This window comes from Camelus bactrianus, chromosome 17 (assembly GCF_048773025.1).
Source record: "Camelus bactrianus isolate YW-2024 breed Bactrian camel chromosome 17, ASM4877302v1, whole genome shotgun sequence".
In the NCBI taxonomy this organism is placed as follows: Eukaryota; Metazoa; Chordata; class Mammalia; order Artiodactyla; family Camelidae; genus Camelus; species Camelus bactrianus.
Genome location: NC_133555.1, coordinates 45886065 through 45910578, shown reverse-complemented (window position 1 = coordinate 45910578; position 24514 = coordinate 45886065). Strand labels below are relative to the sequence as shown.

At 50.2% G+C, this 24514-nt stretch overlaps 1 protein-coding gene across 5 annotated transcripts in view; it reads right to left on the bottom strand.

Annotated features, from left to right (window-relative positions):
- The window catches only part of OSBPL10 (oxysterol binding protein like 10), a 350089-nt gene that overhangs the window by 15020 nt on the left and 310555 nt on the right, over positions 1-24514 (bottom strand). For all 5 annotated transcript variants that reach the window (XM_074345352.1, XM_074345353.1, XM_074345351.1 and 2 more), the window contains 2 exons: positions 11939-12088; positions 3663-4140 (listed from right to left, as the gene is read on the bottom strand). In XM_074345352.1, coding sequence (XP_074201453.1) covers positions 3663-4140; positions 11939-12088 — 628 coding nt within the window. The remainder of the gene's footprint in view (positions 1-3662; positions 4141-11938; positions 12089-24514) is intronic.

The following is a 24514-nucleotide window of genomic DNA, read 5'->3' as shown; positions in this document are numbered from 1 at the left end:
CCTTTTTACGACAGCCGTGCAAGCTCGGCCAACTCATCCAGTCTGGGGGTCTTCCTGACTGCAAAGTGGTGGCGGTGTTTATTTCCACAGAAGAGCTTATAAAGGGGGGCATACTGATCATTACTGCTGTGGCTTATTTACTGAGGAACGTGTCCATTGACACACACAACCCACCCCCTTCTGAATCACAGAGAAAAGCTAAAACGGGGTGACTCGAGGTCACCCTGGTGACAGTGAGTCCCTGGCCTCCTTCACAAATGGATGAATCTCCATCTGGTGAATTTCTTGACCTGACCGTTGAGAGGAAGGTGCAATCAGTGCAGCATCAGCTGGCTTCACCTTGAAACGGTGGTGCCTGGCAGAACCCACGAAGGCCCGACACTGGTATGGGCTCACCGCGGGTTCTGGAGGGTGAGCGTTTCAGAGCACAGACTTGCATCCCAGAGACAGGCCGGAGGGGCGGAACCCACGAGCGGTTTTGTCCCTCAACAGCACAGCAGCCCTGAAGCAAGTGAGGCAGAGCGGTCTGCACTTAGCATCCCCCATTTCTGTCCTCCTCCTCCCCCTTGACTTGATTTCCATCGGATTTTCCCTCATGCCATCCACTGACAGCCCTTGTCAAGGTCACCAAAGAGCTTCATGGTCCCAAATCTCAATTCTCAGTTCTCATCTTCTCAGACTCACCCACATCCTTTAATTCAGTTATCACCCCTCTCCTCCTTGAAACCCCTTCTTCACTCAGCTTGCAGAAAACATTCCATCTCTTCCTCCTCCATCTCCCTGGCTGGCGCGCCTCATCTTCTGGACCTCTTAGTGCTGGAGGCTGCAGGGATCGGAGCTCACTCAGCGATCTCCTTAGTCCCCAGGCCTTAAATGACAAGTTTTAAACTCGGCCGGGACCTCCGCCCAGAACTCCAGGCTGGGTGCACATCGTCTGCTCCAGCTTTCCTCTTGAACGGCTGACCCCCAACACAGCCTCAGCTCCTGGCTCTCCCTCCAGACCAATCCCCTCTCAGCCTCCCCACCTCAGTTAACAGCTACTCCATCTTCTAGCTGCTCAGGTCAAAAGCCTGGTGTCACCTGTCTCACATCCGACCCAGAGGTATCCAGTGAGGGGCTGATATCCAAAATATACAAAGAACTCCTACAACTCAACATCAAACAAACAACCGGATTCAAAAATAGGCAGAGGACCTGAAAAGACATTTTTTCCAAAGAAGACACGCAGATGCAGCAGGCACGTGAAAAGACGCTCAACCTAACTAACCATCAGGGAAATGCCAATCAAAACCACATGAAATATCGTCTCACACCTGTCAGAATGCCCATCATCAAAGAGACAATGTGTTGGTGAGGATGTGGAGAAACACCCTCGTGCACTGTTGGTGGGAATGCAAATTGGTGCAGCCTCTATGAAGGACAGAATGGAGGTTCCTCCAAAAATTTAAAATAGAACTACCATATGACCCAGCAATTCCACTCCTGGGTATTTATGCAAAGAAAATGAAAACACTAATTAAAAGAGATATATGCACTCCTGTGTTCATTGCAGCATTATTTACAATGGCAGAGATATGGAAGCAACCTAAGCGTCCACCTACAGATGACTGGATGAAGACGATGTGGTATATACACACCGGGGAATTAGTCAGACATTAGAAAAAAAGAAGAATGAAATTCTGCCATTTGTGACAATACAGATGGACCTAGCGGGTATTGAGCTTAGTGAAATTAGTCAGAAAAAGACAAATACTGTTATGATTTCACTTATATGCGGAATCCAAAAAACAAAACAGAAACAGAGTCATAGATTCAGAGAACAAACACTGGTTGCCAGATGGGAGGAGAGAAATAGTTTAGGGAGATTAAGGGGTACAGACGTCCAGTTGCAAAATAAATGAGTCGAAGGTATGAAACGTACAATGTGGGGAATACAGCCAATGATTATGTAATATCATTAAAAAAAAAAAAAAGAAGCCTTGGTGTCACCTTTCTCTTCTACTCCACATCTGATCTGAAGGCAAATCAAATCCCGCTGGCCCTCCCTACTTCAGAATACTTCCAGATTCCTACCACGTGTTACCTCTCCCACCATCTCTACCCTGGTCCAAGCCACCATTATCTCGTGCCTGAGTTGTCATAGCCTCCTAAAACTGGTCTCCTTGCCACCCCCTTCCTCCTCTGATGGTCTATTTTCAACAAGCAGCTGGAAGGATCTCGCTAAGTTGTAAGTCAGATCATGGTACTCTTCTGCTCAAAACCCTCAGTGGCTTCGCAGCTCACTTGGCGTGAAAGCTAATACCCCTGGCAGTGACCCCCAAGGCCCCACGTGATCCAGCCAGTCACCCCTCTGACCTCATCAGCTCCCTCCCCACCTTCCTGCTCCGGCCACGCCGGGACCCCTGCCTCTGGCCTCTGCCTCATTCTCTCCACTGGACACACTCCCATGTCCTCTGCTCAGATGCCACCTTCTCAGTGAGGCCTTCCCAGCAGCCACCCCATCCCATCCCAAAGCCCCACAGCCCTCCTCCCCGCTATTCCCACGTCCCCACCTGCCTGTTTTCTCCATAGAATTAATACCTTCCAATGCACCACATAACTCTGTTTCCCCACGAGAAGCAGCAGCTTCATGAAGACAGTGATTGTTTTGTCTGTTTAGCTCATGCAAGCTCCCATCACTCCTAAGACAACGGCGGGCATCTAGTAGACACTTGATCAAAGTGTGACTCGTACCTCTTGGGGAGTGATGGAAATGTTAGCTATCTTGACTGCAGTGGTTGTTTCATGGGTGTATATACATCTATCAAAATTCATCAAACTGTACATCTGAAATACATGTGGTTTACTGTACAGGAACCATCCATACCACACTAAAGGTGCTAAAAAAAAAGTGTGCCAAGTCAGTGAAAGATGTTCTCAGCTCACAGGGTTTTGGAAGGGCTTCAGGTAGTCAAGTACCTCTTGAAACTGAAAGCAAAATTTTGCACTGGATTTTTTTTCCTGAGAAGAGAATCCATAGCCAGAATCTCAAAGGGGTTTATGACTCAAAAGAAACTGAGGAACCACTAACACAGCTGCCTGAATTTAACAAGGATGATGAGCGTTTTCTTCAAACAATGACAAACTTCACTCACAGCCATTTGCTAACACAGGAACGTGTAACCCACAAGAGGTGTGATCATACTGCGTTCTTGCTTCAGAATCTCAAGCACAGCATCCAGAGATTTGCCTCGGGAATTCTGACAAGCAGGTTTTGAATAGGGGGGCACGATTCTCCTCATTGCCTGTGAGCAGGAACACCAGTGAGAGTGAATAAACAAAAATGTGTCTGCACAGACTGGAGGTCAACTCCAATATTCATACGGAGCCGGAAATAAAAGTATAAGGAAGGTGGCTCCCTCACGTGAGTAGCCAGTGATGCCCTACGTGGGCAGCCTGACAGACAGACAGCTGCCTCCCATCCAGCCCGACTCCTCGGCCTCATTGGGAAGCGACCAGGACCCGGTCCCCAAATAGCAAAACCCATCCCCACTTCCCACCCACTCACCATCAATTCCATAACAAAATAAAAACAGAGAACACACACCGATCCTCAGTCACCCACCAGGTCCACCAAGGCCCCCTGGGGAGAGCCCAACGCCCTCCACCCTGATGTGGCTTACCTTCCCCGATCATAGACACGCCCACGGACATGCCCATGAACTTGCTCTTGGTCCACACATGAGTGTTGACGCACAGTCTCTTCTCCTTGCACTCACAGTAGAAGCAGGAGATCGGGGGGTGATGGGACACCTGCTCCGCCACGAACCTCAGTTTGTAGTTTTTTGAAGGCTCGTCGGCCAGCGGGTGTTCGTGGCCAGCAGGGGCGTGGGGAGCTGTCCTCCTGGGCTTGACCCTGTCCTTGGGGACCTCCCAGGAGCAGTGAAACGTCTCGCCGATGATGGGGTTGTAGGGCTTCTTGGCCAGGGCGCCCTTGCGGCCCTCGTGGAAGGCGGTGAGATAATACTCCACGAAGCAAATGACCCTCTCCTGCGGTGTGGCCCCTGCGGTCACGGCCAGCAGCAGGTCTGGGTGTGCCATGAAGTCGGCATACATCTCCAGCAAGGACCGCCGCTCCAGGATGAACGTGGGAAGCACCACCTGCACCCGGGGGAGACAGAGCCAGACAGGAACCCCTGTGAGTCCATGAAAAAGCTGAAGAGGGACAGTCAAGGCTCCCACCTGCCCCCGTCCAGCAAGTTCCTAATGGCTTACAGTGGGGATGGCTCCTTTGGACTCGGGCCCAAGTGATAAATCAGGGGAAACAGCATCGAGGAAACTGGAAGCGGCAGCAGGGGTGGCATTGACGCCAACCCAGCTTCGCGGACGAGACTGTTCTGAGTCATGTTCTTCCTGCTCGTCTGGGCTAGAACATCACCCGAGTAACTCGCAGCCCTCTCTTCTACGCCCCGTGATTTAGAGACGGCAATACAACAGCATGGAAGGGCTATTTCGTACAATTCCGGACATCAGGCACAGCCAAGGGGGATGCTCAGTGTGTCCCCACAAACTCAGACACTGGGGTTCATTAGTGCTCCAACAAAGCGGTCCAGGTAGACCAGGAAGCAGCACCAAGAGCATCTATTTGGAGGTCTCTGTATAAACCCCAACATGATCACAGCAGGGAAGGAGGGTGGAAAAGGCCTGGCCCAGGTCTCTGGGAGGCAAGGCCAGCTGGCGGCCACCATCCACAGTGCTGCCGTGGAGAAGAGGGGCCACTGGGGAGTCCGGCCCATAGGATGGGAGAGAAGAAATGGGCAGAAGGTACAAGGAAGTAGGCTGGTGCTACATACAGAATCTTCTGGTGAATGGACTGGCCCCAGGGCCATCCCTTGGGGTGTGATTGGCCCCATTACTGAGGATGTGAGTCTAGTCCCACAGAAGTGCCCCCACAGACACACATGCTCCCTCCTACCTTGTCTAAATGAGAAACAGCTCCTCAGCTCCAGGGCAACCTGCTCTGTGAGGCCTTTTCTGACAGCTCCCGCTCTGGAGCTAGACTACCCACCCTCCCTCACTGCACGCATCACACACCCCCATGGTTGTACCTACAGGGCTCATTCTACTCTGATCAATGCTATAAAGAACATTATTGGAACAATCTGGGGAAATTTTACTACAGGCAAGAAATAGTATTGCATCAATGTTTACAGTGTATTTACAGTAGCCAGTGTATGTACAGTAGCTAAGACATGAAAGCAACCTAAATGTCCATCAACAAATGACTAGATAAAGATGATGATATATATGTATATATGTATACCTATCTCACACACACACACACAATGGAATACTATTCAGCCATAAAAAAGAATGAAATGTCATTTTTAGCAACATGGATGGATCTAGAGATCAGATTAAGTTAAGTAAGTCAAAGATAAATATATGATATCACTTATACATGGAATCTAAAAAAGTGACACAAATGGACAAAACAGTGTTTCTATGAGTCTGTTTGACTCACAGACAAGGAAAACAAACTTATGGTTACCAGATGCATAAGGTGGGGTGCAGAGATAAACTGGGAGTTCAAGATTTGCAGATACTAACTACTATATACAAAATAGACAAACAACAAGGTCCTACTGCATAGCACAGGGAACTATAGTCAACATGTATGTATAACTAAATCACTGTGCTATACACCTGAAACTAATACAACATTTTAAATCAACTATACTTCAATTGAAAAAATTATATAAAAATGTCCCCAGTGTGACAAGTGTATTGTGTACGAGAATGTCCTTGTTGTCAGGAGGTCCTCACTGATGGATGCCGGGGAGAAGTATCTCGTGTGCAGTGTCCTCCGAGATGGTTCATTAAAATACAAACACCTAGATACACGTGCATGTATCCCAGCGGGGCTGCAGACAGAGAGGAGAGAGAGATGGGAAGAGGCAGTGGAGAGGGAGAGAGTGGGAAAGAGGGAAGAAGAGAGAAAAATGCAAAGTGGCAAAATGTTAATGACGGGCCAATAAAGGGGAAGGTGTGGGAGTTCTCTGTACTGTTCTTGCAACCCTACTGTCAACAGGAAAATAGAGAGTTAGAGGAAAAAGGGAAAAAAAGCCTCTACCATGGATGCAATACCTGAGAACTTATCCCTTTTCAAAGACAACCCTCTTGAGACTAAAGACATAGGGACCGTGGTCTCACAGCCACAGCAGGCCCAACCCTCCTGGCAGACATTCTATACTTGACAGCGACGCTGTGGCTTTGTCAGAGCCGGGCAAAGTCGACTTCCCAAAGATGCAGGGAACAGGCTGGGAGCGGGATGATTGCCTCCCCTTTCATCTCATGTTGGTGTCTGTGCAGAACACCAGATCCACGCCTTTCAGACCCAGCACCCTGACCACTCTGGGCAAGACATCATAATCTTCTTTTTGTTTTAAATTGAAGGACAGTTGATTAACAACATTTTGTTAGTTTCTGGCGTACAGCACAGTGATTCAGCTATGCATATATATTCTTTTTCATGTTTTTTTATTATAGGTTATTACAAGATATTAACTAAAGTTCCCTGTGCTTTACAGTAGGACCTTGTTTATCTATTTTATATATAGTGGTTTGCATCTGCAAATCTCAAGCTCCTAATTTATCCCTTCCCCTGCCTTACCCCTTTGGTAACCACAGGTTTGTTTTCTATGTCTGTGAGTCTGTTTCTGGTTTGTATATAAGTTCATTTGTGTCATTTTTTTTTCAGATTCCACATATAAGTGATATCACATGGCATTTGGTTTTCTCTGACTTACTTCACTTAGTATGATCATCTCTAGGTCCATCAACGTTGCTGCAAATGGCATTATTTAATTCTTTTTTATGGCTGAGTAGTATTTCATTACACGCACACACACTGGGGAAGTTTAACACTGATGCAATACTATTTCTTACATGCCCATATATATATCACAACTTCTCTACCCAGTCATCTGTCAGTGAACACTTAGCTTGCTATTGTGAACAGTGCTGCTATGAACACTGGGGTGCCCGTATCTTTTTGAATTAGAGTTTTCTCCAGATATATGCCCAAGAGTGGGACTGATGGATCATGTGGTAACTCTATTTTCAGTTTTTAAGAATCTCCATACTGTTATCATAGTGGCTGCACATACTTCTCATTAAAGTAGATTGTCTCTCTCTCATATGATTTCCTTGCTTTTTTTTTTTTTGGTCCCTTTGCAAATAAATCACTTAATCATCTGTTTCTTGAGCAGAGGACACTGAAGACACAGAGTCAAGAAGTGGTGAGGACTAGTTGCACTGACTGCCTCCAACAGAGAGGTGAGCGATGGCCCAGCTACTCAGACTGATAGCATCCAAATGGCTGAAATCACCACTGCAGATTTATCGTGCCGTCAATAAAGGCTGCCTTTTCTGCCATTAACACAATTAAGATAATGAACTCCTTTGTGGAAAGGTAAAAAAAGAGAAGATCTGCTCTTGGCACTCAGAGAACAATTAGTTGCATTTCAAGTTGCATCAATCTAGAAGTAAATAACTAATCTGCAGGTTGGGCTCTTAGAACTTGGAAGTAATCCATCATCCACAGAGAAAGTCAAAGGGCCCCAGAAAGAGCGACAGTCAGACCTTCTCCACAGCAGGGAGCACGGCCTCTGCAAAGGAAGGTCCAGGCAGGTGCAATTTCTCCAAGGAAACATCAGTTAACTTAATAAACTTGAGAATCATCCACATAATACTCTGTCCTTAGTACGGAAAAACCCAATCAGTGCAAACAAGCAAGGAAGGGAGGCCGTACCACCCACCAAGACTGATCTACATAACCCCGCAAGGAAACCGAAGGAAGTACACAAATCCAGCGTACAAAAGGGAGGGTACCCGATTCACACGCCAAAGGGTTCTCTACTTAGCCGACAGGATGCCCCCCTGGGTTTCCTGAAAGCGCCAGCTCCCTTCACACTCATTTCACGGTACTTGGGACAGAGCAAAAGGCATTACTGTGACTTTCGTGGGATGGAAAGAGTTTGAGATTACTTTTCCTTTTCCAAGAAGAAATTTACTATATACAGAGAGATGCACATATAAGTGACATCATATATTTGTCTCTCTCCGTCTGACTTACTTCACTTAGTATCATCATCTCTAGGTCCATCCATGTTGCTGCAAACAGCACTCTTTTTTTAACTGATGTACAGTCAGTTACACTGTGTCAGTTTCTGGTGTACAGTATCATGTTTCAGTCATCCATATACATACATATATATTCCTTTTCATATTTTTTTATTATAGATTACTACAAGATATTGACTAGAGTGTCCCATGGCAAATGGCATTATTTCATTCTTTAAATGATACAAGTGAACTTATTTACAAAACAGAAATAGACTCACAGACATAGGAAACAAATTATGGTTACCAAAGGGGGAGGCGGGGAGGGATAAATTAGAAGTTTGGGATTTGCAGATACAAACTACTATATATAAAACATGTGACAAGGATCTACTGTTTAGCACAGGGAACTATATTCAATGTCTGGTAATAACCCATAAGAGAAAAGTATCTGAAAATGAATATATATACACACACATAATATACATACACACATGTATAACTGAATCACAATCCTGCACACCAGAAACTGACACAATATTGTACATCAGCTATACTTCAATAAAAAAATGAGAGAGAGGTATCTGTTGGAATCAACTTGCACGCTGCCCCAAGGTCCCAGACCTCGGCCTGCAGGAGACTCAGATGCTGTGAGCCACCCTGGTCCAGCACCTCCCTCCAAGATGCAGCACCTCTGCTGTAAAAGGGGAAGGAGGAACACCCACCCCCGGGGTTTTTGTGAGGACTGAGGGAGAGTGTGAAATTGGCCCTTGTCTGCTGAGCACACAGCAAGCGCTCACCGTCCACCAGCTGCGGCAGGAATCAGGATCCGCACGCTCATCCAGAGGCCAGAGAAAAACAAGGACAGCGGAGGTTAGACACCAACACGTCACATGAGATTTCAGTGACGAAGCTGAAGATGAAAAGCGAGTTTTCTGACGACCAGCACAGCCCCCAGGCCCCTCCTGATGCTTCCATAAATCATCCGTTATCAGAAAAACAGGAGAAATCATTGTATGAAACAAGAAGCGTGTCATAAGAATGGATGAAATGTTCCAAACCTAAACCCTTCACAGCACTTGAGCCGGGCGTGGCTCTGGGCTCAGCATCTCATCAATGGGAGGGGGGAGGGGAGGCACGACACTCCCATTTCACAGATGAGAAAACTGATGCCCAGGGAGGTTGTGTAAGTCACAGAGGCGAAGGAAGCAGAGAGCTCTAGTGAAGCCGTTCTGCTCAGTCAAGGCCAAGCCTGCGGTCTCATCCTCTGTCAGCGGAACTCTCCTGGAAGGACAGAGCTGGGGAAAGCCCAGGTGACACACCTGCCCCCTCATGACACAGACAGGCTTGCAGAAGCCAGGTTACAACTGGGTCTTCTAACAGAAGGCAAACATCTCAGGAGAGGCAGCAGGCTTTGGTTGACGGCATGTTAAAACAAGAGTTGGAGAGAAGAGCTGACGGCATCAGGAAAGGGCAGTGGAGCGATACCTGGGGGAGGGGAGACTCCAAACACCCCCAGCACAGGATGCTGGGTTAGGCTGGTGACCCGTGACTGCCTCAGGATCGGCCACCTCCGCAAAGATGGGGCCACACACTGGTTTCAGGGAGAGACCAGAGCTTCAACCTTGAATCCAGGAAGGTTCCCCCGTCCTGGGTGCCCGCTTGACAGGCCAAGTGCGTCTCCTGCCAGTTCAGCACAAGCTTAACTGGATGACACGGGCAAGAGTCAAGAGGTAAGGAGACGTAATTTCATCAACATACTGACGATGGAGGGCCAAAAAAGCCCAGAAACTGCACCAGACAATGAAGGGTCTCCCTTCCTCACAAGAATTGCTGCTCATCAGATTTCCCCTGGGTTCTTGAGTAACAGCCTCTCCCCAGTAAATAAGCTAATAAATGGTAGATGGGAAAAGTTTTCCTTTCTGAGAGCTGACTGTTGGAGAAACACAACATGAGCTCTTTTAGGAAGAGGCACTGTTCTTGTGATTCCCATATTTTAAAACAGGAGAAAGCCATGTCTCTGAGACCCGTGCCCAGCCACGACACAGTCCCCTCGGGGTTTTGTTGGGTTTCTCCACATCTGACCTGGAGGACTTCAGTTACTTAGCCTCTCCCCTGTATCGCTCAGATTCTGCATCAGTGTGTTACAAATTTAAAAAATATGACCCATGATGAGAATGCTTTCTACGTGGTGACCCAGTGACGTGGGTCACAGGACTCAGAAGTTTCACGTGCCGCAAGCTCTGGTCCTTTCTATATATTTTATTTCACTTCTGAGAAATGATCATTTGACCTACTTGACTGGTTTCACAACCTACAAAATGGGCCAGAACCCGGAGTCTGGGACCGTGATTCGGGGTCACCCTAGTGACGTCACCACCCGCGTCCCCCCACCAGGTTTTCACTCCAGCTCCATCTGGGTGGTCTGCACAACCCACAGAAATCAGAGAGAAGCAGCTTTTTGAAAGGCAAGGACTTAAATGATTCCTCTAGCAAAGAGGATGCCAAGCACACAGTCAGAAATCTGAAATTAAGGGAAGGCTGAGGATGTCAGCTTGGCGTGCAGAGCTGGGCAGATCCAAGCAGAGGGCAGGGGAGGGCAGAGAAAGGGACCTTTCCAGGTCAGGCTCCTTGGTGGGGCCCACAGTCCCGTGGAAAATGGTGCAGCCCTGGGCAAGTCAGACATGATCGCCGTCAAACCGTAAAAACCTCACCAAGAAAAGGCTCTTCTTTCACCTGTGAGGCTCCGAGTTGGCACCTTCATCTTCAAAGACCCTCTCACGCCCGACCCCTCCCTCCTCTTCTCTGGCTTCCAGCCCAGGCCGAGGTGAGCTCAAGGGACCCAGACCCTCCCCTGCAGCAGCACAAGCCCACTACCCTCAAGGCTGCGCCTTCACTGGTTCTAACTACTTTGAGGAGGTCGGTGTTGTGCTGGCCAGCCTTCCAAATCCAAAGCTTCCATTCCTGGCATCCCCTCCCCACTGGTCACGTCTCCCCCTCCTGGGCAGCTGCCCCTCCACCAGCACACGACACAGCACAGTCAGGACGAGAATACGACGCACCTTCTCCGAGCTCAGCACCGGCCCTGGTCTCTGCACACAGCCCCCCACTCTCACGCCGCCCTCCCAGGGAGCCAAGTCCAGGCACCATCCACCGCTGCACAGTGCCCCTCACGACCCCGCACACCTCTCAGCTGCACACAAAGTGCCTTTCTCTCTCGCCTCCCAAATAAAGCCACTACCAGAGGTGGGGGAGGACCTCCACAGGCCATCAACTGGCCATCAGTGGTGAGGATACCGGGTTCTCCGGACGAGGCTCCCCAGGACGGGCGCAGCACCAACAAGAGATAACTGTGCATCTACTGCCCAGAGGCTGTTTCTCCCCAGGTGGGCAGTGAGGCCCGGGCCCCCAGTGAGCCACCCACAGCCGGCAGCCAGAGGAGGTGGCCTCAGTCCTGCCCCCACCCTTCCTCCCTCCCATCTTCTCTCCATGGCCAATGCACCACGTCTCTCTCTCTAGGTCCGCTTTAACCCCCTTTAGGGCACAGCAGGAGACACAGGAATCCCACTGGAATTTGCCTTATCATCTGGCGGGCTTTTCCAGCCCCAGAGAGTAGTAGCGTTGATCCAGAGAATCAAATCCAAGGCTCACACATCACGCACTGAGGATGAGGGTTTCCGTCAAACATCCTCTCAAACGATCCCCAGGACGAACACGTCTGACTGCAGCTCTGACCCTCCCCAATCACACAGCGCAGAGACTGTGCGACGCAGGCCTGGAGATAGAGACGCCACCCAGACAACCGGCCACAAGCCCAGGGGACGCGCCCACCTACCTTGGTCAAATCCATGCCAAGTTTGAGCTGGGAGATGAGGTGGAGGATTACACTGCGCTGATCTTCCATGACTCCCAGTTCTGTCTCTTCCGGGTCTTCAGGGTCACTTTTCTCATCTTCGGACAAAACCAATTCAGGACCTGAGTTTGGCTAAAACAAGACCATCAGTAGAAAATCAACAGCTGGTCCCACAGGACTGAGAAGCACAGCCCAGGAAGAGCTTCCCTGGAAACCGGCCCTCTTGGCAGTGGGACAGAAGACCACCCTTTCGGGGGCCAGGGCACCTTTACTGCTGCATGTGTCCTCTCATCCCCCCATCACTTCCTCTTACTGAACCTTCTGGCCTAAAAGGAGGTCCCCGACAAGTTTCCTGCCCTCTAAGACACTAACTGTAATACACGGGCATGAGCCCCCTTCATCTTGACTGCTCCCCAACAACATTCTCTCATCAACTCACACAACCCAGAACATGATCCTAATGTAAATTTCTGTTCATAAGCAAAAGTCAGATGCCCCTGGGAATGACTGAAATTACCTCATTTATGAGAGAATTTACTCTGAAATTATTTCTGCTCCTGTCAATTAATATCTCTACAGCAAGTGTTGGGGGAAAAAAGCTGAGGGTTGGCATTAATTTAGAGAAGGAGAGGGAGAAAACAATGAAAATTGAAAGAGAAACAAATTTTATAGTAATGCTAAGCTTCACCCTGGCCCACAGACCCTGCTTTCCTTGATGCAAGTTTCATTAGTCCACTGGCTGGACTGCAATTTCCAAATTACATAGAAAACAGGCAAGTTAATAAAATGGGCAAGGTGATCGCTGGGCACAGAATTTTCTAATACCCAAGGACCAAGAGTTCTGGCTACAACGTAAAGCTGTCCCCGAGACTGTTGAAAAGAATCCTCCTACTCCACCACTCCTCAATTACCTGTGTTCTAATGGTACTTACTAGACACGTAAGCATGGAGACCAAACAAAACATTATGTAATTGTTTCTAATGATTGTTGAACAGGCCAGGCATAATGAACTTAAGATACAGAAACACAGGAGCTCAAACATTTTAATATAAAAGCATACAGACTTGCCCAAATACCCATGCAAAAACTCATGATTTTAAACCTCAGGAGACAGCACCATCTCACTTCATCTACTTCTAATACACAGACAAAAGTTACTTAGCGATCAAGGTGTTCACAGTTGTCCAGCCTCACATCACATGCTGGCCCTTGCCACCGCTCTGAAGAAACAGGGCGGTCTGCCCCCAGGGATCACATTTTTAAAATTTCAATTGAAACAGACATTTTTCCCATAGACATATTTCTCAAAGTATTCTCAATCCACAGGGCTTTCCAGCAGCCACGAGTCAAGTTTTCATCGAGTGCCTGGTTCTTGAGACTCATGGTAACATGTCTGATGTGACTCACTGGAAAGTCGCTTTGCTCGATAAACTTGAATAACTGAGGACCCGACCCCCAGCATGTTTCCGAGGAGACTAGCCATGGGCCTATGGGACACCCTGATTCCACACTGGGCAGTTGCGGAGAAAGGGACAGGAGCCCAACACCTGCTGTCAGAGCTTGGGGGCCCCGCCTCTCCTCCGGCGGCATCTCCTGTGCAGCAGTGCCCAGGGCAGCCAAGGCCATTGTGGCCATGCATCCACGTGGCTGAAGCTGGAAGAGCAGGCCGCCCTCCTTTCTCCTTCCCCCTCCTCTGGATTTCAGGCGAGTTTTAAAGGGTGGCTGTCTCCGTTCACTGTGAGTGCATTTCCAGTCAGAAGCCCTCCCCTCAATGCCAGGGTGCTGCCCTTACTACCTGCCTTACAGTGACCTAGTGGGCGGTCACCTGGATTAGCAGACGTCCCCTCAACCAGCAGCAGCAGGGGAGGAGAGGGCAAAGCTAAGGCATCTTGTGTTGGGAGGGAAGAGGACAACGGAAAACAGATCATGCTGCCATGATACACCCAAGGCAGGGGCAGGTGTAGGCTCAAAGTCCTTACACATCTTAACCAGAAAGGGAACTCCATCTTGAGCACAATTGTTCCTGCTTGAAATTAGCTGTTCTCACCAAGTACAGATTGGAAACTAAACCAATCAGTAGCTTGAGCAAGCTTTATGAAGCAAAGACTTCTCCCTTCTGAAAGTACGATTTTCCCATCTGCCCACTAGCCAAAGCACAGGGACTCTCCATCCCTCCGCCCACTGCCACACTCACTAGGACTTGCTGCAGACCACACCTCCCCCTGCCGTCTGCCCTCCTTGGAAACTACACCCAGCTCGTCCCTGACTTCTGGGAGCCAGGAAGCCTTCGGCGAGATCCTGCCACGTGACACGAAGAACACGCACTAACGTGCATACAGTCCTCTCCAGCTCTTCCCACTGCGATCAACCTCACATTCCCTGTGTCTGATGCAGCTGCGCAGGGACACTGGCTCCAGCAGAGAGCTCAGCCTGGTGCACAGGCCCCAGGAGCTCACTCCAGGTCGACTGAAAGCCCTCAAGTCCTGCCAAGGGAGGAAGGGCCTCGAGGAGCCCGACACACATCCCTCACTGGCAAGATCCTTAGCCAACTGTGCCCTAAGCTTAGACCAGGATCCGGCAATACTTCTGTCTCCTACAGTTTGGGACTAACAGACACACATTACTATATATCAAATAGATAACAAGGACCTACTGCAGTGCACAGCAAACTACATTCAATTTCTTGTAATGAGCTGTAATGGAAAAGAAACTGAAAATATACATACGTACGTATGTATATGTATAAGTGAATCACTTTGCGGTACATCTGAAACTAACATTGTAAATCCACTACACTTCAATGAAAAATAAGAATTAAAAAAAATTGTTGTCTCCTGCAGCTTCTGAGAACTTGCAAAAATTCCAACTCGAAGTGAAGAAGCAAGGCTAAGGGGGAGGGTACAGCTCAGTGGCAGAGCGCCTGCTTAGCATGCACGAGGTCCTGGGTTCCATTACCTCTCCTACCAAAAATAAACAAACAAAAAAAGACAATGTAAAATAAATAAACGTATATATTTTTAAAAGAATCAAGGTTTTTTGTTTTTTTTTTAAAAAGCTGATTCTACTCATGTCGTCAGTGAATGTCTTAGAGGGCACCGCCTCCCACCCAAGTGGGAACTCAGTGCATCTGCAAAAAGGTGAGACCACCCTCTGGTGTGGGTCCAAAATAGGGGCTTGTGGATGGAGAGCTAGGAGGACCCGACAGGGCACATCCTTCTGGAAGAGGTCCACTGGCCATGTAAACACCAGCCTGTTGGCATCCACTAAGCACCCGCTGTTACCAGGGACTGTAAGCAACAGAGAATTTGAAGAGCCAGGCTTTGATGGAGTTTTAAAGGCAGAGAAGTTCCCTTTAAGGCGATAGGTCTGCAGATTCTGCTGCTCTGATGTGAAATCCAAAGCAACAGGAACGGTCACTGAATCGAAGCCTATTCGACACAGTCAGGCCCATGTGCCATCACACACGTTCATCCTCCCACTCACCCAGTTCCACTACTTTCCTGGGTGCCCCCACGTGCCCGCACCTTCCAGTCCCAATGGATTTCTGCCTGTAAAGTGGTGACAGGTGTCTCAAGGTGGCAGAATGGTGTTTCTCCACCTCAGAAGAGAACTGACAATAAGAACTGCATTTATACTGCTGAGCAAGACTGAAGCAAGATGCATCTTCAAATCCCCCCATTCCCCAGGGAGCTCTACAAATGGGCCAACCTGGCCATAAAAATGTACACACCCTTGAAGATGAAATGGAATTAGTATGTATTTTAAAGAGAAGCAGGCTTTGGGAAAATGGGGTTTTTAATAAAACCAGAAATTACAACTCAATATTTCTACCACGTGAGCACTGCAGGGCATGTGGGTGCTACACAAATCCAGTGACTCAGACCTGTTAGCAAAAGGAGAAATGGACAGGTCAAATTGATGGATGGGAAAAGGCCACCCTCAGAGGTGCCCCCTGGTGGCTCAACAGTGACCTGGGCCCTAGAGCAAGAATTCTTAACCTGGGCCATGGGGACACTCCCTCCTTAAGGTACCTACCACTACCCTTGACGCATCATATACAAATTGTGAGTCTGGGCATTTTACAGAGAGAGGACCCTGCTCTCCTTGGATTCTTAGAAGGGGCGTCTGCCCCCAGGCTGACCTCAGGCCTCTCAAGGTGCAAAGGGTCTGATATCATGTAAAAGAGATGGGCTGGAAGATGGTCCATCAGGGTGGGAAGATGGTCGCAGCCGCTGGAGATGTCCAGCCTCACTGCAGATCCCCCAGTTCTCCTCTGCTAGGGAGAATTCCCTGCACTGAGGGCCAAAGCCAGAGCAACACCACGACTTGTGTTTGGTTTACATGGGGTCGGCAGTCTTGTCGAGGGGGACGTCAGGGTAGGGGAAACACTCAACTTTGCTTTCAGCTCTTCTTTTTAACAAAAATCTTATTTTTTATTTTAATTTTTTTGTTTTTGTTTTCCTTAATTTTTTTATTAATTTTTGTTTGCTTGGGTTTTTTTGTTTGCAGGGGGAGATAATGAGGGTTATTTATTTAATGGAGGTTCAGGGGATGGAACCCAGGACCTCGTGCATGCTAAGCACGCACTCTACCACTGAGCTATACTCTCCCCCCTTTAACAGCAATCTTAATTCTTCAATACAAATGCAAATTCCAAGCCAGACGGAAATTCCGATCTATTTTATTCAACACACACATGTAATTTAAATACAGTCTGAGTCAGTTCCAGGAAAAACCTGGAAACAGACATTTATCTTGAATCCATTCAACTCCCTGTCACAGGCCTCATTCCACCCCACGTTCCCAATACTCCCCTTCCCAGACCTCAGTCTATTAACCCTTCCTCCGATGGTATATATCGAACCCATCTGCCTTTCCTCACCAGGACCTCTGCTTTCTTAACGAAGACCCAGCCCTCAGAGAGCCAGGGCCAATATAAGCAGTTAGATCTGCAAACGTCCTCTTGAACCTAGTGTCTTAACACACAGGGCTGAATCCGCAGACTCAAGACATTAGAGCAAGGCCTGCATGGTAGCAGGACCCAGCCTCCAAAGAAGCCTGTTCACTACTGGACGGGGAGCACCTCCGCACAGAGCCCCCCAGCCACAGACACGCCGGTGTGAGGGGGCTCCTCCAGCAAGGATCAGGGTGGGCTCCTACGGCCACCCGTGCCCAAGTCAACAAGCATCCTGGAACAGCGATTCTTAACCAGACAACGTCTTCAACAGAAAAATGTAACCCACTGAGCTCAAGTGAGCTGCAGCTCTGCTGCACATCCATCCAACCGAGGACAAGAAACAAAGCCAGCTAGAGGATGAGTAGCAAGTTCTCTTTCAGAAGCAAGCACACCGCAAGTCAATCATTGTTGAAGCCTAGCATCTCTCCCCAGACCTGTTAGCTTGGCGTGGAGGCACAGGTGGGCTGAGCCCTACCTACCAAAGAAACTTGGTACTGATGGAAAACCCAAACACAGTCTAGACGATTGTCCTTACATGAAAAGGGGGAAACCAGCCATGTCAAAAAACTGTCTGGTATTTTGAGGGCCACTCAATGGTAGGCAGTGGGGGAGAAGACCCAGGGGACCACCCTCAAATGAGAGAAACGTCTTGATCACAGCAGCAGGCAGAGGAGGAACCAGGAAAAGACATGTCCTCCTATGGGGAGCACTTCCCTACACAGAAGCCGCGATGACACACAGTAACGACCACCTGGGGGGCTGCGAGTCAAGGGAGGTGGGACTGCCAGAAAATGAGAGGTTCTGGAAAAACAAGAAGGTGAAGTTCAAACAGGGATAGAGGCTGAGGGACAAGAGAGACTGGGAGGGCAAGTCCATGGGGACAGACCCAGGAGACAACTGAAGAAATGCAGTGAATCTCGGAAGACAAGCAAGGGGGTCTGAGTGTCTAAAGGGTACACGTGCTTAGGGACCCAGAACCAAACTAATTTTTTTTGGCTCTAATCATAATGGGGTTACTGTTGTTGACATTTATGGAATCCATAAAACCAAGGATTTAGTCCCTTTTATCCCTAATCATTTTTGCAATTCAGTATTTACAGCAGAATTGACCCAAATGATCACAACCATCATCAGGTCCTCACAGTGCACCTTCACATCAGGGACAGTTTACATCTGAAGCAGCCCCTGCCGGCCAGCCCAAGGTCATGAGATCCAGCACAGCTGGACTCGAGGGCCCAGTTCAATTTGGCTCAACAGAGCCAGCGGCCCACAAAGATGGCTGGCCATCCAGCAGTTTCCACCAGTCATTCTGCCCCTCCTTCCCTGATGAGAAGTGTATACCCCGCGACCATTGAGGGCACCACCCTCACTGCACACGCTCGGAATGAACATTCCCCGAGGACAGACCCAGACCCAGACCCAGACGTGACGTCTGTCAAACAGATGTGCAGCCGCTGCTCCAAGGACCTACTGTTCTCCCCACACTTGGTGCAGACGGTGTCTCTCCTCCAGAAGAGTCTCTCCTGTGGCTGTCTCTAAGTCCCCAGAAGTCAGCCATCCTTGCTCAGTGGGAGGTCTCTCAGTGGACTGGACGGACATTTGTCTTTGGCCGGAAGTCATGCCAGAGGGATGCCATCAGGCACCTGTCTTCAGACGGTGTCTGGTCCAGCTGGTGCCCTCGGCCCTGATGCAGGGCAGCTGGTGGAGGCTCCTCACATGAACTGTCCTTGCTGTGGGGCCACGTCCGAGCCAGGCGACCAGCTGTGCCTCCAGGGCCACGCTATATCCAGGGGACCTTATCTTGCCATCTGGAGGGAGATACGACGAGGCCACAGTCGGGGGCAGCCCGACGGAGAAGCTGGCTCTTATCCTCGACAGGTTCAAGCACACGCATGTCCACACAATAGGCTGGCCCCAGCTGCCATTCTGGGGGACGCTGAGCTGGCTGCCACTGACATCACAATCCTTCTGCCGCCTCCCAGGGGCCGCGCTGGCCTTCTTGCTCTAACCACACATACACACACATTTACCACACTTGGCTCTCACAGACTGGAAGGACAGGTGCTCTTCCTGAGCAAAGGGGCCGACCTGCAGAAAGGTTAATTTTAAATAAAACACACCCTGGAAGGTAGAAGGAAGTTGCTTCTGGGGAGAGAAAGCAGGGTGCAGGGGTGGGGGATGGCATTCGTCATCAGCCAGGATAATCAGAAGCAATGACACCGAGAGGATTCAAAAGGTGTTCCTTTCAAGACATCAGAAGGAAGCATTCACAGGCAGGAACCTCGCCAGTCCTTTTTCCAAAGTCTGTGTCTCTGCTTGGAAACCATTTTAAATGAAAGCAAAAAAGGAAGGGATTGACAAGGAGCAAAGAAAACCTAACGGAAGTACAGCAAAGGAAAAGGAAGCAGCAGCAGCCAATGAAGGAGGAGGTGCTTCTTTTGCAGCTGTGGTTTTGAAGCATCCGCACTCTCAGGACTGCACGGGCATGCGGGAACCGGGCCGCCACTCACATGGTCAAGTTCCGTCCGCACCCCCGGGTATAGGGACTACAGGGCAGGGCGCAAACTCAGTGGGTGGGCTCCATGCCAGCGCTGGTCCAGGGCTTTATGACCTTGTCTCCATCAGCCAAGTCCAGCCCTCCCCAACCCAACCCAGCACTAAATCCGCAGCCGGACCGAGGGCTCAGCGAAGCTCATTGGGGTGGAGGGACAAGCTCACCAGGAGAAGAAAGAGGCGTCCCCACAGCTCTGCGAGGCAGCCAAGCATCACAGGAGAGCTGAGCTGTGGCTGCAGAGAGAAAGCCCTGGACGGAAGTCCCGAATCTGCCACCTTCCACCTGGCAGGCTGTCCCGTCGTCTGTGATGGGGAGATGTCCCACCCACCCTGGGAGGGCTGCTGAAAGGCCCAGGGAAGACAGGCCATGGGGAGTGGGTGCAGAGGGAACACAGAGCTGATGGCCACTGAGTACACCCCCACGGGCCCACCACGTACCCGGTGGCTGTTTGCTAGAAGCCACTGCTGAAGCTCCCCTGCTTGTCCCCTTCCCCGCCCAGCAGTGCCCACCCTGGGAAACGAAAGGATGTCACCCATGCTCCATCCCGGCCTCTCCCCAGCAATGAGGACACCAGGGCTCTGGGGCTGCAAAGGCCCAGGCCCCCAAAGTCATGGCCCTGACCACAAAGCAGCATCGCTCCCGGACCTGGGGCCACACCCAAGAGGAGTCATAGAAACTCCCACAGCCCAAATCTCAGCCTAGGGTCACGCACAGCTACCGGGACCACATGGGACAAGGCCGCCAGGGCAGTGAATCAGAGAGTCCGAGCCGCCCACCAGCCCCAGGAGATCCCGTGGTCTGCATGAGCGACAGGAGCAGTGGTCCTGCTGCCCAAAGAGACCTAAGCTCTCCAGATGGCCCAGGAAAGATAGGGAATAAACACCTTCAAGATCCAGCCTTCCCGGCCTTGGGTAAGAGGAAAGGCAGTGGTTAAGTCATAAAAGACACCCCTTAGGGTGGACTAAATGGTAAGCGGGCACCAGGCCTAAATAAGCTACCTTCACCCCAGCCATCTCGGGCCCGCGTGATGAGCAAAGCTCCCCAGGAGATACTGAAGACAGAAGGAGGCTTAAGACGTGGGCTCTGGTTCGTCCAGCTGGATGGGCGGAAGGAGCTTTCTTTCTCCAGCCCTGGGTGAGACTGCTAAGTTTCAACTCATCGTTCAAGACCGAGTTCAGGCACATTTCACAGGGCCGAGGTGGCGCCTCTGTTCTAACAAGGAGCCCCAAGCACCTTGTCCGCGCCCAACCTGGCACTTACCCAACCGTGTTGACTGCACGGCTCCCTGCTTTCCCGTTCAAGCAGGAATGTCCGCTCTCTGCAGGCAGAGGAGCCCTGATCATTCAGGACGGCTACTTGGGGTGCTGGGTTGACAGGGACTGGAAGCCACCTCCGGGATTCAGGAGGAAGGATGCTGGGATCAATTAGCCAAGACCACTCAAAGCTCAGAGGGCAGCACGGTGGCCGCTCAGGGCCAGCTCACCGACATCAGAGCTCCGTGATGACTGGAAGCCTGTCTCACTCAGGGGTTCATTTCTAGAAGTTCGACACAAGGCTACTTTTTTTTTTTAAGCTTAAACAGATACTTTATTGACGTATTTAGAAAAGTAAAACTACAAAGGGAGAGGTCTGCGTCCCTAACAACCCCTGGCAAGCTACAGAGGCCGGAAAAAGTTACACATACACATTATTACACGTGTCCTCACATGCTCTGAAAAATCTAAGAAGCAAAGCAAAGTAAGGCCTCAACAGTGACAGGCGTTAGACATGGAGATGTGGCAAGGAGAGACAAGGCTGCTTTTACAACAGGTGCTCAGGAAAAAATATTTTTAAAGGACTGAATGAATAAAATTGAAGAAAAATCGAGAAATAAACATTGGGAAAACAGGAGCAGGCACAAACAAAATCCAGGTTTAAAATGAAAAGGCCAGCCAGTCACAAAAGACCACATATAACAGGATTCTACTTATGTGAGGTGCCCAGAACAGGCCAACCTATAAAGACAAAAAGTAGACGAGTGGCCAGCAGGAGCTGGGAGGATGCTGGTATGGGGGTGACAGCCCAAAGGTAAGGCTTTTCTGAGGAGATGAAAATACCCTAAGGCTAACTGTGGTGACAACAGCGCGTCCCTGGGAGCATCTGAAAACCCCTGGGCTGGCACACTTTAAATGGGTGAGTTAACACGGCACATGAATTACATCTCAATAAAGCTGTTATTTTAAAATTGAAATAAAAAATAAATAAAGACACTGGCTGCCAAGTCAAACAAGGCCAGAAGGACACTGACAAGAGAGGCTAGTGCGGAGTCGGACTCTGGGCCGCGTCTCACCGAGAGCAGTGGTGAGGTCAGAAAGGAGGGGCCCTTCCAGCAGGAGTGGAGTGATAGTGAGGGAGGTTTAGCTGAGCCCAGCCAGTATGTAACTTTGACTTTATGCCTAGACTTACTCCCAGAGTCCATCTGATTGATGCCATGGCTTTAAACCATTTATATGAGGTGACTTCTAAATTTACAGCTCAAGGTCAGCCTTCTCTCCTGAACTCCAGCTTTTGTGAGTCCAACTGCCTATCTGCAACCCCTGCACCAAACCCCTAACCCAAGCCATGTGTGGTAGGCAGGACTACAGACTCCCAGACATGTCCCCGTCCTAATCCCTGGGACCTGCGACTAAGGTTACTTTACATAATAAAGAAGCTTTAAAGAAGTGATTATGACCTTGAAACAGGGAGGGTACCCTGGTTATCCAGATGAATCCCTAACATTCAAGACTTTTTCCTGGCTGATGTCAGAAGGAGATGGACCTACGGAAGCTGGTCAGAGAGATGCAACGTTGCTGGCTTTGAAGATGGACAAAGGGGCCACAGGCCAAAGAGAGCAGGCAGCCTCCAAAAGCTGGAAAAGGCTAGGAAACTGATTCTCCCTGGAGCCCCCTGGAAGAAGCCTGATGTTAGCCCAGTGAGACCTGTGGTCAGGCTTCTGACCCACAGAACTACAAGATGATCAGCCTGCGACAATCTGTTACAGCAGCAGTAGAAAATTAACGCACTACCTAATACACACGTCACATTTAATGTGTCCAAAACAGACCTTTCGACTCACTCCTCCTTTCAACTGACCCTCCATTTCAGGAAATGACAGCTTCATTTTTCCAGTCACTCAGACAAAACCTTGGCACCATCCCTGACTCCACATCCCACCCACGTCCCACCCACATCACATCCCCCAGAAAACCCTGCTAATTATACCTGGAATCCAATTGCTCCTCACAACCTCCACCCCCTGGCACAAGACACTGTCGTCTCCCACTTAACGACCACAACACGTTCCCTGCCTGTCTCCCGTGCCCCCTCCTCTATGGCCTGTGTCTCCTCACAGCAGCCAGGCAGCCTCTTAAGTCATAAAGCAGATCATATAACTCCTACGCTCAAAGCCCTCCCCCCTCCCTTCTGAATTAATTTCAAAGTCCCTCCTGGGGCCCACGAGGCCCAATGTGATCTTGCCCAATATTTCTCTCACCTTCCTTTCCACCACACCCCCTCCCTTCACCCACCTCAGGCCCCACGAGCCACCTTCTGTTCCTCAAACACACAAAGTACACGCCTACCTCAGGGCCTTTGCACCTGCTCTTACCTTCTTCCTCCCCCTGGATTCGTGCATGGCTTCCTCCCTCCACTCAGATCTCTACTCAAGTATCACCAGATTGGGCGGCTTCCTGGCCGTCCCACCCCCACCACCCTCATCACTGCCACTCCCCTGCACTGATCACGCAGTCAGTCGTATCATACACTGATTTATTGCATCTCCCCACCACGGAAGGTCAGCTCACAAGAACCAGGCTGTGCTTTGCTCACTGCTGTGCCTCTTCCCACAAACGCAGTACCTGCCACTGACATGCTACTGGAAGGAGGAAATGAGGTCAACACTTGGCTTTTCCCTTTGGAAGTGAGGAACTACTGAAGATTATAACCCAGGCCCTGAGAGGATGGCCTGCTAGTTAAGCTACAGCGTGACTGTCACAGGGGTGGTGGGGGCTGAGCACCATTCTGGGAGCCTACTGCAACAGTGGTCCAGCCGGAGGGAGACTGGCGTGCACTGGGTGTGGCAGTGAAGGTCCCACGCCCACCCCCTCTTCCTCTGTTCCATCCACAGACACATCAGGCTCTGTGTGAGGCAGAGGAGGGGAACAGGCGGCGTAGGACGCAGCCTCGGTGCCCCTGAAACCCACAGCCTTGCTGCGCAGACAGCAGTTGATTTGGGTTCCCATTTGTGGGGTCAACCGTGAGCTATCACGGGAGCCCAGGGAGCAGTGGGACATGGCGGGCAGTTAAAAAGAAAAAAACAAGAGCTGGAAGCAGCAGGTGGAGCTGGCAGTGGCACCGGCCACGTGCCTGCACATGGAATCAGTCCAGGAGACTCAGATGGCAGGCAGCATTGTATTTCAAGAAGACCCAGTCCCATCCCCCCTCCCTGCCCTCAGATCTACATGCACCTTGAGGGGCACCACCAGCACCCTGCCTTCTCTGTTTGGCCCCCAACCTCTTCATCACCCAGGCCTGAGGTCTGCAGGTTCACGGCCACCTCCCCAGCACCCACCACTCACAATCTCCCCTTCCTCATCTCTGCATCACCTGCTGGGCCTCGGGCACATCTCGTACGATCCCAACACTCCCCAGACTGTCATCTGCCCTGGACCTCTCATCTCATGCCGTTTTGTGTTGCATCACTAGAACATTCTCCCAGAACACCCGCTTCTCTGTTCAGTCTTCGATCCCATCCCACTGCCCAGAGAAAATGGTCCGCTCACTCAGCCCAACTCAGCTTTCCTCACCCGGACCCCTCTCCTCTCATCCTCTCCTGGAAAGCTCCGTCACCAGCCCAGAGTGGCCACAGCACAGTCACGTGACTCTCTGGACTTGCTCAGCCCGGCACGGTAGCCACTCGCCACAAGTAGCTATTTACGGTAATGAAAACTAAATCCAAGGCAACACTCAGGTCCAGGGGCCCTAGCCACACTGTACAGACTCAGCGGTCGCAGGTGGCTAGCGGCT